This window comes from Podarcis pityusensis, assembly GCF_964106645.2.
Source record: "Podarcis pityusensis genome assembly, chromosome: 3".
In the NCBI taxonomy this organism is placed as follows: domain Eukaryota; kingdom Metazoa; phylum Chordata; class Lepidosauria; order Squamata; family Lacertidae; genus Podarcis; species Podarcis pityusensis.
In genome coordinates, this window is record NC_138026.1 from 102,135,899 (window position 1) to 102,150,623 (window position 14,725).

The window sequence follows — 14,725 nt, forward strand, 5'->3', positions numbered from 1 at the left end:
TTTGCTACACCTTCATGCAGGTAACATTTTTATATACAAAAATAGCTCAAGTTCTTGATGTGCACGTGTATTTGTACCAGGTCTGAGATATTTGCATTGAGTATCACGTGTAGGTTTTCTGTGTCTCCTCTTGGTTTTAATAATTTGAGCATTTTCTTTTAACTAGAAATTATGGAGAAGTCAGGCGAAGAAGGAATGCCGGATCTTGCTCATGTAATGCGCATTTTGTCTGCAGAGAATATTCCAAACTTACCACCAGGAGGTGGTCTAGCTGGCAAGTAAGTGCAGAATGTCAATGAAACTCTTAATTATGGCTTTGAAACGGTGTATACAGGCTTACATCTTATATTGCTAAATTGTTCAGCCTGTCTTCTACATGCTATTCATTTCATAAAAGTGTAATTCAATCCTCACTCCCACACATCTGAATGGAGGAAAGCTGGGCTGGGCTTGTTGACACATGCATGTATTTTAATCTTCCTTTGTGACTAATTTAAATGTATGGCATGGGCATATAGTTATTGCTGCATCTTTTTTTAACTACTTGCAGAAGCCAACAGTTTCAGTTGTATTTTTATCCCGCCCTTTCTTCAAGACATGGCAGAGATGCATTTTAGCTTAACACTCTGTGTGGTAGGTAGGCTTGAGGGGGAAGAGTGTGCCCAAGACCACACTGTAAACCTAAGAGCCACTTCAGCAAAAGTGCTTTGGAGCTGTCTTTCAGAATTGCAGGTGGGGATGGCAAATTGTTGAATGTCTTCCATGTAGCCAGTGTTTTGCACATTTACACAACAGCTCATGAAACAGTGCCATTGGCAGAATTTCTGGTCACCAATTGGGAAGTCTATAAGCAGAGCAGGAGGACAATAGATTCCCGCTGTTTAGCCATCTTAACTAATAGAGCAGATTGTTTACTTTTGTATGTGAAAACCTGCTCAAAACATAACTTAGAATTTTACCTTTGTCTAGGCGAAATATTATTGAAGCTGTTTATAACAGGCTGAACCCACACAGAGAGAATGATGGGGTAAGTTCTACATTTGATTGCTAGCATTTATTGATGCAAGTAAATTATAATATTTCAGTGGGGGATGTTATAACTGTGTGTTTGCAAGTGCATTGTTCCATGCCACCATAAAATACATTGAATTTAAAGGGTTAATGCATCCTCCTGGGATGTCTTGTTCTGAAGAAGCAAACTGCTGCTATTGCTCTATACCAGAATGCAGGGTCACCAATATAAGCATTTCTTTAATACTATATGCTTACAGTAAATAGGTGAGAGACAGACATAAATGTGTGACACCTAATGTTGAGACTTCTTCATTTGTTAGGCCTTTACCAAATATGCAACTGGTCTTCCTGTTAGGTACAATTTAATTGGTTGTGCCATCCTGCCTAGTAGAAAGGCAATAGTGTGGTCAAGTGGATACATTTATTTATTTTAAATTCCTAAACCACCCTTTGACTAGTAGATTCCAAGATAGTGTATAATAATATTATTAATAATAACAACTCATTTGTTCAAGCCATTAAAAAACACACATATAGGAACTATTAAGTAGAGACCATAAAATAAATGTAAAATGTATAAACAAAATGTAGCTGGGGAAACCCAACCAGATGGGCAGGGTATAAACAATAAAATTATTATTATATATCACCCTGGTACTGAGAGATTGTAGTGTCAGCACCAGTCAAACCTCCTTGCGGGAAGGTGTTCCAAAATTGAGGTGCCACCACAATAAAGGTTCTCTGCCTTCTATGCACACAGTAAGAGAGGGGCTATTTATGATTAAGCGATATGAAACACTGGTTTCTGTGGGAATAGTACAGTGAGATAATTTAGGTAAGACCTGATGCTATGGTTTGAATACTTAAATTAGTTTTCTCCCAGTGATCCAACTGTTTTCTATGAAAGCCAATTGGACTCTTTTGTTTTCTACTTAGAATTGGCAAACTAGGAATATTAATTTCACTACTAGTATACAGGTTTCAAAATACTTTCCCAGGCTTTCTTAGCATATCTAGATTTCCCTGCCAGAGACATGCTTGGCAAGGTGTATAGGCTTGCAAGGAATCACAAGTTTCTTATTTCCTGGCTCCACCTACATTTAATAACACTGTGCTATTTCAGTAAGTTAATTTTACTATGTGATGTAAAATAGCTTAATCTTTGAGCCATGAGTATTCAGAACTCCCAACAAAGTAATCTAGGCCCCAAAGAGTGAATTTGGTATGCTGTGTTCTGTTTTAGTTTTGGCATAGGTATTGTGCTTAGTTAGCTAAACTTTAATATGGAAATGTGAATTGTAAATGCCTGTAATAACTGCAGAGAAGAATACAGAATAACCTAGATGATGCATAGTAAAAGGTGTGTTTCTCAAAAATTGGCTTGTAGAAATGTGTGCTAATGTGAACAGCTTAATTAAAATGTGCTAAAAGGACACAATCTCTAGTTTGTTGAAATAAGCATTTTTAATGTAATTTTTTAATATATTCACTTGGAAGAAAGTCCCAGAAATTTCAACTGAATTAGATTTTCTGTTCTCAGCCTTGGTCTTGAAATGCTGTTGGTGAGGTTTTCCCATTTTTCTTTCCTTCAGTTATTAAAAAGTGTGTTATCACATTGATCCACATGAATACATTCTTGTGCACTAATAATGTATTCATTGACATTTTCCCTTCAGGGATAGCGTAGATCAGAACTTCTGTTTTTTGTACTCTCATAATAGCATAGGAGGTGTGTTTTCTGTGTTTCCCAAAGCAAATGAAACTGATTTCTACTGAGTCACACCATTGTTCTGCATAGCTCACCATTGTCTACCAGGGTTGCAGTTGTGGGAAAGTCTCAGCAGAATCTGGAGATGGTGCTAATTGAACTTACCAGTAGTTCCTTTTGCAGTCAAAGAATGTGCTTTTTCAGAGTTATGAAGCAAGAACAGTAGTTTCTCCCACTAATGTAGACTGTTCTGCACAGAGTTATGGGCCCACCCAGCTGCTTCTGACTCTGATTTTAGGAACCTTAATTGAGCTTTCCAGTGCTATGCTGAATTGCCAGATTTGGTGGCTCGGAATAGGGCCATGGTGAATGTAGAACAAGTGAGATAGAAATTGGGAAAAAGTGCAAGGTTTCACTTTTTTAAAAAAACAAACATAATTTTATTAATCCATATTTTCAAGATAGCCTACAAAAGAGAACCATAAAACAAATATAAAACAGATCGAAAACATCAGAAACAAAAGCAATTATCTTAGCAACAATAAAAATACAAGAAGCAGTAGATTTAAAATCCAAGGTTTCCAATTTCTGATAAAGGCTTAAAAATCTCACCTGCTCTGTGGGTTTTTACAGGCCTAGTATGTATTTTCTTTGCTTAATTCTGTGACATAATGGGTGGAGGCTTCCTTGTGTTGCAATTAATGCAATGTTAACAGATGCCCCACTTACTTCATTACTGAAAGTTTATTTATGTAGCTGAATTGGCCCACAACACTAAGAAATATCTGGCATTTATATCCATAATATAGAAAACATGGCAAGATCATCGTCTGATTGCAGAATGAGAAATAGTATCAATTCACATTAATATATGTCACTCTGTGAATACTACTTCACTGTAAAAAAAAGGAAATAAATCTGTCAAGGCCAGTTCTCAAACTACTTACAATACATTTGACATATCTAGTTATCGGTCCTAATGGTGTATATCCAGATCTGAGAAAATCTGTTTTCCTTCCTGGAAACATTTTTCATAGGTTTGCTTTTTTTGTGTTCTAATTTTTTCTCCTAATTTCACATGAATATTGGGTACCTTGCTGAATTTAGTTTTGCGTTAGAGTTTACCATTAGAAAACTGGGAGCACTTTGGATGCAAAATTAATGCATAATAGTTCTTCATGTCATCTAATCTCGGAGCAGCTTAGGGTTGTATCTAGTGTTAGTCAAACTCAGAGTAGGCCCATTGCAATTAATTGAACGTGATGAACTTGGTAGAGTCATTGGAATTAAAGGATGTCTTAGTAAAACCTAGTTGGCTACAACCCTCATTCTTGAGGTATTTGAGACTCATGATTCATGTGAGGAGGTGGTATCAATGGCTGACATTTTATATTTTCCTAATTGGGTAGCAAGGGACGCGGGTGGCGCTGTGGGTTAAACCACAGAGCCTAGGACTTGCTGATCAGAAGGTCGGCAGTTCGAATCCCCGCAACGGGCTGAGCTCCCGTTTCTCTGTCCCAGCCCCTGCCAGCCTAGCAGTTCGAAAGCACGTCAAAGTGCAAGTAGATAAATAGGTACCGCTCCAGTGGGAAGGTAAATGGCATTTCCATGCGCTGCTCTGGTTTGCCAGAAGCGGCTTAGTAATGCTGGCCACATGACCCAGAAGCTATACGCCGGCTACGACTGGACCTAATGGTCAGGGGTCCCTTTACCTAATTGGGTAGCTACAGTTTCTGAAAGAACCATCAAAGGAATAGTTGTTAGAATGTTCAAACTGGTCTTTCCGAGCCCTCCCTGGAGACGGGACCATTGCATGCTGAGCATGTGCTTTACGACTCAGCTAAGGTCCCTCCCCTTTAATTTTGGCTTGTTCTGGGCACAACCAGCAGAAACCTCATCAAAAGGAATGAAGGTAGTACACTGAAGATTCCTGAAACAGAACAGTATATTCAGCTTCTTGTATTCCAAGATGCAGTCGCTTTCCTGTGATGATCCTACACCTTTTGAGTTGCATGTGGTCATGATGAGAATGTGAGTTTGAGGTGCAAATGGGAGATGGGGCACAGCAAGAAGGATAAATGGGCGAAGCTCTGATGATAAAAATGCTTGGCTGGCAGAAAAGAGCTTCTGTAGATGGACATCTGGGAGGTTAGCTGTTGGTAGAGGAAGGTTCTGTACTTGATAGTGTCACACGTCCCTTTTTTGTTCTCAGAATTGGTTGCCACTGTGTCTGCACAATAATGGTAGTCCTGTGCTTAAACACACAGCACTGCTGCTATTGCCTCTCATTTGTTCTTAATCAGTTTGTATAGTGTGTTTGGCTTAGCTAAGGTATGAGGATACCTTAGCTAAGTATGAGGATCAGCCAATGAAAAGGCCTAAAAAAAAGCCTCTGAATTAGGTACCATTTCTTTGGAATGGGCCAATTTGCAATACCAGTGATTTTGAATTGGGCATGATTCCTTGTTGATAAAGCCAGAGGGTTTACTGCTAAGCCCTTATGATATATGTGACTGGGGAAGGACACTTTGCCTGCTTTGAGAGGCATATTTTGCTACTTTCGGCTATAACAGGGATCTCCAACCTTCTTGAGCCAATGGGCACATTTGGAAACTATAGAAACTATTGTGGGCACCACACACTCATCACAACCCCCTCCCCACTTCCCTCCTCCTAGCAGTCAGGCTTTAAGTAGAAGGATTCCCCCCTTGGGGCAATTTTTGAGGTCACATCTGTGGAGAGAAGGGTTAGCTGTCTGCCTCTCAGTTACTCCTCCCCCATTGCAGTTAGGCTTGGTAAAAACATTTCATTTGTTCCTGTAGGAGGCTTGTTTAAAGCTTAATTGTGTTTGTGAAGGGGTGTCACAGCTAGGGAGAGGAGAGTTAAGCCTTCCTTCCCTAGCTGTGCCACCCTCCATAGGTCCCCCATGCAAAAGCTTTGCTTGAAAGAATATTCTGTTGTCTACAATAGAAAGCAGCCTTTAAGCCTTAAAAGCACTGTAATCAGTGTGGGGATGCCAGCAGGTGCCAGTGAGAGTCTTGGTGAGCACATCTGTGCCCACGGGTGCTATGTTGACAATCCCAGAGCTGTATGTCTCATCAAAGATCCTTTATATTACCAGGCACAGGTAATCAAACATAATGAGCATTAAGAGCCATGCTGGATCCAGTAGCCCTTTCTTGCAGTTGTTGCCTAGCAACTAATATTTAAATACAGGCTTCCCCAGATACTGGAGGCATCATATAGCCATCACGATTAGTAGCCACTGATGGTTCTCAACTCCCTCTTAAAAGGACCTAAGTTTAAGGTTGCCAACAAATCCGCTGGCAGTGAATTGAGTAATCTGTGTAAAGCACCACTTTTTGCCTGCCCTGAATCTAGTTTTAGTGTTCTAAGAATACTAAATCTTAAAGTCATAACATTCAGCAGACTTAAAATTAAAGTGCCTTTTGGTTCTTTAACTCTGGGGATATATTTTGAAGAATTTGTAAATTAAAACGAAGTTCTTTTCACAATGCCATCTGCATATCTCGATAGATTTGTACTTTTGTGGAGAGTTAGCTTGTACTTGCCTCTGAAAGAAATGTTACAGTCTTCCCATGAGTGCACCCAATTGGCAATAAGTTTTCTATTGGCAACTTCATGTGACTTACTCAATTACACCTAAAGTACCTCTTTCCTAAACAAGATAAGTAGGAACTCATTTTACTTAAGCTGTTCACAATTTTTTATTTTGTTTTTGCTGTGTTTCAAAGCACCAGTGGTATATAATTTACATTTAAAGGTCGAAATTTATATATGCTATCCAGCCATCTGCAACTGTCTTGAGTGAACAAAATGCCCATGAAATGACAGAATAGGAAGATCTGGTTCCACATTGCTTTTTCACAATTAATAAACTTCCTTTAACCATAAGCATTTAGGACACTTAACTTCTATAAGTGTTCTCCCCAAGGCTCATTAAGACTGGCTGAAAGTTTACTTCTAGATCATAGAACTCTAGAGATTCTTCATAGCTTGTCTAATGTATTAATAAATTTAGAAATATCCTAGTTTAACCACTGATTCTGGGGTCTTGAATCTTAAATAAGGACCCTGGCGAAGCCGCAGAAGGTGGAACACAGGGAAAGTTGGTGGAAGCTCTCAGACAAGTGAGAATTACTCATAGGGGGAACTACCGCCACCTTCTGGAGGACGTGCTGATTAGTTACAGGCTAGCTAGAATGCAGGGAGAAGAAGGCTTTGATGAATCGGCTACAGCCTCTACTTCAGATTCCTCTGATGGATCCAGTGACCAAGAGACAGACACCAAAGCAGAAAGTGAGCAGAGTGCTCAAGAAGATTCTGAGATGGGCGATGAACAGGGTGCTAAAAAGTTGTAATACCTTCAGTTTTTTCACACAGTTGATGGTTTAGCGATTATAATGTCTTGGTCCTTTGCTATTTGTTACATCTTAGACAGTTAGCTTTCCTCTTAAATTTATTTGTACATGCTAAATGCATAAAAGGTATTCTTCTCTCTGTGTGTTTTGTGTGTTGGAGAGTTCTTCCCGAGAACTGCTGCTTGCGTAGGCATTGTTACTGCTTGTCCTCTGCATGCATGGCAGGAAGCAGAGCAGCAAAATTCTTGTACATTGGTCAAGAGGTTTCTGCGGATTTTAGTCTTATGGCATTGGGCTAGAATTTGATAGTCTAAGAAGAATGTCATATTGTAAATCCATTCAAGTGAAAGCTATAACTTCTGTGGTTTTCATTAAATTGGTAGAGCCTAAAATTGTCACCTTAATCCAGCATTTACAGTGTGTTGATTATAACTCACTTTCTTTTACTTATTATGGTGATGTAGATATTGCATGTTTGTATTGTGAATAGTTCTTGTCATGTCAAAGGCATATTAGCCCTTTAAGTTTTAAGGCATGTTAAGTTAGTCATTATATTAAAATATACGGTGTTATGTCAGGCTGTAATTTGGACTATATCATCTGTACCTGATTTTCTGAAATTGTATTCAGGATGCACTTATAGCACCTATGTATCCAATGGATAAAATGTATTGACCATTAGTGTTTAGTACATGAGTTATTATTGTCTACGACCAAATAAAACATGTGTGGAATAATCTGAATGCATATTGACTTTATTTAAGCAGTTTGGGGTAGTTCAAGTTGCCATCAAACAGAGCAGAATGTGTAATATCTAATTTGTTAACATATGAGAGTGATCTTTATTCGTATTAAGTTTTAACTCACTGAACCAATTTTATTTCAGAAGTGATACTCCTGGGCAAATAATATTTGCTACTTTTATTAAGTTTTCTGCCATTGGATAACTGACTTGTTTACACACTGGAATGTAAAAATGATAGGGTTAACATGTACAAAAATGTGTATTGGGTTATGGGTTCTTTGCTGTGCTCACCTTTATGGAAATACTTGCTTTGAGGTATTGCTATCATACTTCCAAAAGATTATACTGACTGTCTAGCAGATGCGTAGGCTAATTTGCTTGGTCACAGTTTCAAATGGTTCGTATTACCTGGCAGTTTCTTCTTTTATTGCCATTATGTTCCTGGGTTAGCGGAGGAGGGAGAGTGATTGAACCACCTGAGGGCATGATGGTCTGGTAAGACTGTGGAACCAGAAGTCCCAGCTCCTCCTTGTATGTTTATTCCTTGTTGCAATTCAGGACAATGTGGATTTTTAGGCCAGTAGAACACTAACAGTTTCCTTCTTCTTTTCCTGTAGGGTGCTGGCGATCTAGAAGATCCGTGGTAGCCTTACAGATCTGCTAAAAATGCTTTTGAATCTGAAAAATGGGGGAAAAACTTTTAATCAGTTTTCTTCAATACAAAGGAAAAATTCTGGTGGATTTCCAACATTTTGTGAAATGGGCAGAAAGAAATTATTAGGATTTTCCATCATTTGTTCATATTTGTGTTTTCTGATATTGCCACTCTTAGCATTGCCTGTACTACAGTATTTTTACCAGCCTTGGGCGCATTGGTTACATCTTTATGGAGCCTGAGCCCTAAAAACCAAGGAAGGAATAATGCTGGGAGCACATCACTAAATGTACATAAAGTACCATGGGATTGTAGTTGTACTCTGAAGACACACTATGTTTTAACAAAACTTACAATAAATGCACAATTGAGTGCAAATAATTGTAATGAGACACTTACTTACTTCACCTTACCAAGATGGAAGGCTTTTGCAGCTCTGGGCTTGGAAAGTCATTTCAGTTGGGCAATATGCTATAGGATGTGTATTTTTTTTTATTTAAAATTTTCCAGTTTTACCTGTATTACCAGACTGTTAGGTTTTTCCCTACAGTGTCCAAATTGTGATATGTTGCCTACTGCTTGCTTAAGATAAAGTGTATTTGGCAATAATATAAGAAGATTTTAGGCATCTAAAACCAATAAGAATTTTGCGCATGTGTATAACACATCCATAAACTCTTGCTAGAATAAATATTTTTAAACCAAACAACTTAATTTATGGTTAGTTGTAATTTGCTTTGACATCTCACTCATTGCTGCAGGTTTTTTTTAATGCTGAATATTTGCCTTTATTATAATGTAAATTGTGATTTTGTTCTAAATGTGGTTTTCTATAGTCCCCCCCCCCCTTTGATTTCTTATCAGCTGTTAAAAGAGGTCGAGTAATATGGGTATAATTTTTAATTGTTTGCATTATTTACAAAGTTCAAATTATCACTTTGAGATTACTATAAATACAGCTAAAATTATCTATTTTAAATCTAAGAAAATATTAGAGATATTTTCATGGGTTCAGTGACCTTTCATTTTATAAGCAATGGGCATGGTACAGAGTGGCCGTCATGTAAGGTACTTGAAGATTCTTAGTTTAATTCTATTTTTGCAATAACCTTATTTTTTTTTCTTAATTCTTTTTGAGTTGTGCATGTATTGAGTCCAGTTAATGCTGAAAGTGGAGAAGAGTAAAGTATTTATCTAAAAAATAAATAAATAAAAGCTATTGGGGAGGGGAAACATTGAATGTATCCATTTGTACATGATTTACATGCTGTGGATGCCTTGTAAACATTTTCCTATTTGTTTAAAACTGTGTTTCAACAAGGATGTAGTTGCCCTTGTGTGTAGTTTAAGCTAACGACAGTCATCAACTGGTTTTGTGTGAAATTCATGGTATTTTTCTGTAGCTTCGCCCTCATACACACACTCGAGTGTAGATCCATGTACACTCTTGTAACCTGGTGCCTATAGCCAGTTTTCCCGATCATTTGGTTCTTCGTGTATCTGATTTGGGGGGGGAGGGGGGCGGTTGGGAGGGGCTAGAGGATTATTGCCACAATATATTTTATTTATTCATTAGATTTTAGCCTTGTAAGTTAAAGTGTTCTAAATGATGATGTTAACAGGTATTTGTCCCTACTGGGTTTTTTTTTTGGGTTGTTTAAAAGCTAGGGAATGAAGAATGCAAAATGGTTTACTGTTCAGACTGTCTGCTCTGGTCCAATCCTGTACTGATAGTACCTTCCCAGTATGATATTGTGATGTTTCATACAATACAGTGAACATAACCAACTTGTTATCTTCAATAAAGGATTGCTAAAACAGTGAGAAGCGCAGTTTTGTGGGAAAGGAATTAGTGACAAAACAATTACTTGCTTCTGTGATTGTAAATACTGTGTTTTTTTGGTGTATGATCAGCATGCTGTTGACCTATAAGAGCATAAGAACTCTGGCTTTTACTGTGATATTTGGTTCCAAAGAACAATTGCGTATAAATAATGCACAAGTCTGTATAAGCACCTAGTTCTTGAGAATCATCACTGCTTGAAATTTGGTCCAGGAGGTTAGAAATGAATTGAACTGCAAGTGAAAACAAGCTGAGGTGATAGTGGTTGATAACATGTTGGTGGAAGTCAGCCTGTGCTATTTGCAAAAATATTACTGAACATTATGCAAAATGTTTGGTGTTACTCAAGCAAAGTATAAGTTTTACTTTCAGATGGTCATAACTTTAGGAAGAATGATTTCCCAAGGTGCAGGAAGGGAAAAGAAAACTGAATTATTGCCATTATGTGCAGCGTGTGATCCTTTGCATAGGAAATGCTATTGACAGGTGTTCTGCTAACTGAGCTGGATCCATTTACATCAACATCAGAAGGCAAGTGCCTATTTGTGTGATCTAAGCTATTTTGATGGATGCTAAAGCCAGCCTGTTCTTAAACCTTAGCGGAAGGATGCTACACAGACTGTTGGTCCTCACTCTTTTTCATAGCTTTTGCTGTTATATGTCCATACCTGAGAATACGCCTTTTTGTTCACTCCACAGTAAACACTAAAGGTTTAATATAATCACATTCTTCTGAACCTGGAAAATGTTCACTTGTGTATTGTTGATATTTATATCTAGTAGACTTAAAAGGATGTTGCTAGGATTGGTCTGTTCACCAAGATAACCATGCCAAATATAAACTAAAATTCACTGTCAAAATCTTGTAGGCCAAGTTTGGGGAAAAGTCAAGAGACACGTATTACAGCCTAAATTGTTTTACCTGTACAAATTGTTTGGTGGGCTGTCACTTTAAAACACAGGGATAAATTCTAATGCATTTTATAATGGATAATCGTTTCCTTGAAGCACCATATCATAGCCCCAGTTAAGTTATAGCTTAGTTGCTCCGCCACTCTCTTTTCTTTTTCCAATAAGATGATGTAAAGGGGGTTGCATCAAAACACCTGAATATTTCTTAGTCATTGTTCCATATTGAAGAGTAAAGCTGGGTTTTCCCGCACAACTAATTTGCATCCAGAGAGAGCAGCTTTCTGCCAACCACACTATGGATATGTTTGCTTCATTGGCAGGCCATCAGTTCCGCTGAAATATGATCTTAAGCTAAGTCTTGGCTTATGTCCAAATCAATCCTTTTCTCTTCCTGCCTGCTATCACCTCTGCTTGCTGTGTTTGGTTTTAACTTGCCAGTAACGGTGCAGAGACCTGGAGCGTAACGAGCTCCATTGATCAAGAATAAAAGTGAAAAGTAGTTTGGTATGCAGCCTAATCCTGCACATTTTACTCGGAAGTAAGGTCTACTGCTTGCAAAGAGGAAACAGCCTTGGAATGCTAGAAACAGCCTTGTTTCTGTTGTAATCAAAGGTGTAACTATCACAAGCTTGCAACTATGTGATGACACTTTGCAATTCAAATTTTGTGGACGGTGCTTTGCGTTTGTGTGCAGCAGCTCACACCGAATCAGGTGGGCTTCTCTCTGTCTCTCTCTCTTTTTAAATAGCACCAGTGCACACCATTCCATTTCATTTGTATTAGCTTGTTGAAAATGTTTTAAGATTCATGCAATGAGCTGCCGTCTGTGGTTTGAATTGCGATATGGAACAGTTAGCCAAGTGGCTTGGATCTTAGGCAGCCATTGCACTGCTGGTTGAAGTGAAGCCTCCACTGTGAAGCACTTGCTGACTTGAGCTGCTTCATCTCTGTTCAGATGGCTTCGTTTGCTTAGGATGTCAAAAGAGAGTCCTATTAGAAAAACAATCTGGATCGGTAGAGTTGCTCTAAATCTCTTGATTAGCTTTTGCTTTGGATTACTATTATTATTATTATTATTATTATTATTATTATTTTAAATCCTCACAGCCATCATAAATTTCATCTTGAGATCTTAAGAAGAAATGGTGGTATGTATCTAACACATAAAAAGGAAGGTTAAAGCACGGACAGCTTTACATTTCATCTGAACTCACTCTACAATATATGGAAGTTGCATTTATACAAAGGGATGAGAAATGGCCCAGTTAAGAAACAGGTTGTGTCTTATTGCTTTGTCTGAATATGTGTTTCATTTTGGCCTATTAGAAAACTCCTCCATCCTCATTAACGTGGTCTCCTCTGGTGCTAGCACTGTTTTACTTCTTGTGTTTTTTGCAAATGCTTGCCTATCTTCTGCTCTTTATGCTCTGTAAGCACCACCAGAACATATAATCTATTTAGTTGATTTAAAATTCTATTCATTTACCAAATCCTGTAGCCTCCCCCATTTAATGAAGCTGTAATGTTTCTCTTTGATGCCTGGGGTGTCTGTAAATTTGTGGAACTGGTGCATGTCTGTTCAGAAGCATAAACGTTACTTGTAATTGTTCCTATATGGTTTTTATTCATGGTGTTGATTTTTAAATGATTTGAATTTTATCAAATGAGTTCCAACAGAAAGGAATAGTTGCCCATCATTTGTCCAGCACAACAGTGTAACCCAAGGTCCTTGTATTTCCCAACAAGATGAGTTTTATGCAAGGTACACATTGCTGAAATAAGGAACAGACCTTCTGGCTACATGGGTTTCTCGCATTGTTTTCACCTTGGCAATTGTGGCACTACATCAAACAGCATGGTAGCCTATAAAAATCATTGATGCCAGTCAAACTCACTGAAGGTTCACAGTTCTTCTGAAAAGTAACATGACACAGTCCACTTAAACAAAATTATTTATTTTGTTCTGCCATGGATGATGATCCAGTCATATTCCTTATACGGTGAAATGTTATCTCCAAAGCTACCAAATAACAAATGTCATCGATCAATCACATAAAGCAGTTTTGAAGTTGGGTGGCTGCAGCAGGGTCATATTCAAGTCAAACATACTGAGGAATTAATATTTTGTTTTAGTTAAAAAGAAATCTAAGGGCATCCCTTTAAAATTCCAGACCGTAATGTAACTATAGTCTCACTTAAGCAGAGAATTATTACACAGAAGAATGATGAAAATTGGCATGACTTTGGCAAGGGAAGTCTTGAAGTGTTCATTGAAGTTGACAATCAACTTCTTTATGATCTGTTGATGCTCTATGCTCAGATTTCCTTAAGAGCCTTTCACAAAACATCTCGTAGTTGTTGAACCAATTACCTTTCTGTCATGGGATCTGTCCTGCAATTGCTAGTTGCCTTCCAAACACTAGAAAATAAAGTATTATTTTTTTCTGAATTAATCTGAATAGAGAGCAAGAAGACTCTGGATAATGTCATTGTGCCATAGACAGCAGGTGGCACTGGAGTGTGCTTGTGCCTTTGCAAGCTCACCTCCCAACACCCCCAGATGCATGGGTTGCTGTCTGAAAGGGCTTTCTATGCTCTGTTGAATGTGCTTAGAAGCCCGGCAAAAGGGAGCCTAGCTTCATCAGGCTTCTTGATTGCAGAGAGGTTTCTAATTCACCAGAACAGAAGGAGCTTTGACACCACCTTCAGGAGGTCTGAAGAGGTGACCACACACCCAGGGATGTTTGCGGGTGAGCCCTGCATGTGCACCCTCTGGTCCAATCCACAGTATGTGGCATCTTGATAGAGCCTGGAGTTTCCTGTCTCTGTTCTCTTACTGGAGAGAGGCAAGTTCTCCTGTGTCTTAAGTCTGTACTCACAATCATTAATTTCAAAATAGATTCACAGTTATTTCTGAGGAAGACGCACACAACATTGCAGACCACTTGGTTCTCCAGAGCAGTTTTGCACAGCTCAGATGGTTTCCTGCAGTGCCTTGGATACAAGGAAGGGGCAATTTGTGTTCACTGCATACGGGATGGGAAGTCACCAGTTGGGTAATCCCCTCAGTCATGGAGCAGCTACCAGACCGGGACTACTGAAAACAATAGGCGGGGTGTTTGGAGACACTGGTCTGCGAACAGGTGGTAATGTTGACATTGTGAGGTTTGGCATCACCCTCTGGAATCCCTAATACCTTGACATCACAAGATGAAATTGGAAAAGATGAAGCATCATGGCATAAGGGAATCACATGAGCCTACCTGTGCACAAATAAAAATTGTTGAGTTGGAAGGGTTCCTGAGGATCATCTAGTCCAACCCCCTGCAGTGCAGGGATATGCAGCTGAGAGAAGCATGCATCTGCATAGATATTTAAGAGCTGGATCAGAGGACTTTCACCTAACAGTACCCAAATAGTTTCCAGATTGGATGTCCCAAACAGTTTCTCACAGATAACCTCGGAC

The 14,725-nt window shown here is 38.7% G+C and overlaps 1 protein-coding gene across 4 annotated transcripts in view; it reads left to right on the plus strand.

Annotated features, from left to right (window-relative positions):
• The window catches only part of PPM1B (protein phosphatase, Mg2+/Mn2+ dependent 1B), a 39,677-nt gene extending 29,346 nt beyond the window's left edge, over positions 1–10,331 (plus strand). For 3 of the 4 annotated variants that reach the window (XM_080998171.1, XM_080998169.1, XM_080998170.1), the window contains 3 exons: positions 167–278; positions 970–1,027; positions 6,814–7,841. In XM_080998171.1, the coding sequence (XP_080854297.1) occupies positions 167–278; positions 970–1,027; positions 6,814–7,104 (461 nt within the window). In that variant the 3' untranslated portion in view covers positions 7,105–7,841. Of the gene's footprint in view, positions 1–166; positions 279–969; positions 1,028–6,813; positions 7,842–8,466 lie in introns of those variants that run through there. The other variant, XM_080998172.1, reaches the window with a different exon arrangement.
• Positions 10,332–14,725: the final 4,394 nt, after the last annotated feature.